Source organism: Rutidosis leptorrhynchoides, chromosome 8 (genome assembly GCF_046630445.1).
Source record: "Rutidosis leptorrhynchoides isolate AG116_Rl617_1_P2 chromosome 8, CSIRO_AGI_Rlap_v1, whole genome shotgun sequence".
Lineage (NCBI taxonomy): Eukaryota > Viridiplantae > Streptophyta > Magnoliopsida > Asterales > Asteraceae > Rutidosis > Rutidosis leptorrhynchoides.
This window is the reverse complement of record NC_092340.1, coordinates 320,587,776-320,589,958: the sequence shown is the minus strand read 5'-3', so window position 1 is coordinate 320,589,958 and position 2,183 is coordinate 320,587,776. Positions and strand designations below refer to the sequence as shown.

Here is a 2,183-nt window from a genome sequence, read left to right as displayed (position 1 = left end):
TTTTTGATCCTCACACACCTATTTTAACCTTTTACTCTTTTAATAATACTCAATTTCTTTAAATTGGTGTGTGAGGATCAAAAAAGTGTGTGTGAGAATCATCTCCCATTATATATTATATATATGTATTAAAAAAAAATTATTAATATTATATTATTCAAGATTTTGAAGAACTTTGCCTCCTATTTTGGAGAAGACTAATAACGGAGTAATAAATTCAACACTATCTACCATTGACTCCAAACTTCCCTTTTCACACACCACCCTCACTTTCATTTCTTTCTACACCAGTACACCACCTTAACGACCCTTTACAACAAATAGAATTAGATTCCACTCAAATCTTGATCATCTCAAACTACCATTCTTATTCAACTTTTACTCCTAAACATCCCCAAACCACCATATCACCACCCAAATCCGCCATTATCCACCACCATCCATTGCATCACACTTACCAAAGATCCATTTTTTAACTTTCAGATAGTAGGTCGTTGTATTGTCACTTTAAACCCACCCAACATCTCAGACACATGAAACCACCGTATCACTACCGAACACCGCCGCAAACCACCGCCATTTATTTCAAGATTCAATTTTTTTAAAGTTCTAATCTTTTTCAGTTTTTACAAAATGGGTTGTTGTGCTAGCACAAACAAACCAACCCCATCTCCTCAATTTCAAATGCAATCATCAAAATCAAGCCGAGCTCCGCCGCCGGTAGATGAAGAAACCGTGAAAGAAGTGCTTTCCGAAACCCCCAACTCAAACCATTTCACAAAAATCGAAAACCAACCCAGAAAAATCAAGATCCCAAATCAACAAAGTTACAATTTTGATGAAATTCATGTTTCCGGCGAAGTCTCCGAGATCTGTAGTAATGTAAGCGAGACTATTTCAACCACTACATTTGAAGAAGACAACGAAGTTTTTCGCCGGAGAGTTACCGACAGATCTCCGGCTAAGTTAAGAAACCGGCAGCCAGTTTCCGGCGAGCTTCGGATGCTAAGAAGTTCACCGGTGAAAGGCAAGCAACAATCTCCTGTTCGAGTCAGATCCGGATCCGGAAACGAAATGAACAACCGGGGACCCGGGTTAGGTTCAACCGGTCGCCAGAGGCCTGTTCCGGGAAATGGACCGGTGGGTCGATCGAGATCTCCAGCAAACCGAACGGTGGCTAGAAGTGGAGGTCGTAATGGGGTGGTAAATGGGATGGGAAGAAGTCCGTCGGCGAAAAGGAGAGAAAACTCTCCGGGTCGGGTCGGTGCAAAATTACCAGAAAGGGCTATGATACCCGATTATAATTCGGGTTATGATAGAGACGAAGATGGTGCCTGGGGCCCGGGTCAGATTGATAGAAACGACGCCGAATCACTTGATAACCCGCTTGTGTCATTGGAGTGTTTTATATTTTTGTAAAAGAAAATGTATTACAGAGTATTATACGGAGTGTGTTAAAAAATCCTTTTATTGTAATATTTATTCATCATAAATTTATAACTTATTATTTAATTAATATTATTTGTTAACAATAGTAGTGGATGAAATTAAACATTGTTAATTTATATCACACATTTACACGAATTGATTCCACACCTTCGTGGTTGGATAGATTCATTCGATATCACTAGGTCAATAAGGCCTTTATTAAAATATTATTAGTACTAAACGATATTTTTCATTAATCAAAATTATTGTCGATGGTAATTTTTATTATTATTATTATTTTTTATTTTATTTTTGCGAAAAAGATGAGAATATATGAAAGAAGAGTAATTCAAAACTACAAAGCCGGTGACTGAATTTATTCTGGTTAGCGGATAAGATATGAGCGTAAAACTTGATAACGTTGATGGTGAACAGCTTAACCGAAGTCGGTCTCCGTTTAACGATGATTACCAAATCCAAATAAAGCTGGAGTCCTGTCTAGCTGTCTTGCTCAGTGTGTAGCGAGAGAAACACTTTCTCAGAGAAGAAAGTATATGAAGAAGAAAGTATATGAATTCTGACCAAATTTCAAGTGTCCCAATAAATTAACGGAACCTCATGTGTCTTATTTATATGCAAAGTCCAAGCATTGACTTCAATATGACACATGTCTAATCATATTGGTTAGTCTAACTATAAGACTCGAAGTTGACCGGTTAATCCATGAATGTTCGGAGCTAGGTGCTTACGCGACC

The 2,183-nt window shown here is 37.8% G+C and overlaps 1 protein-coding gene across 1 annotated transcript; it reads left to right on the top strand.

Annotated features, from left to right (window-relative positions):
- The first annotated feature begins 304 nt into the window (after window positions 1–304).
- Window positions 305–1,516, top strand: LOC139861165 (uncharacterized). The gene has a single exon (XM_071849462.1). The coding sequence runs from the start codon at window positions 634–636 to the stop codon at window positions 1,417–1,419; it is 786 nt and encodes a 261-aa protein (XP_071705563.1). The 5' UTR covers window positions 305–633; the 3' UTR covers window positions 1,420–1,516.
- Window positions 1,517–2,183: the final 667 nt, after the last annotated feature.

Excerpts from the sequence above, each read along its gene's own strand:
- LOC139861165 (XM_071849462.1), top strand. The coding sequence starts at position 634 with ATGGGTTGTTGTGCTAGCACAAACAAACCAACCCCATCTCCTCAATTT.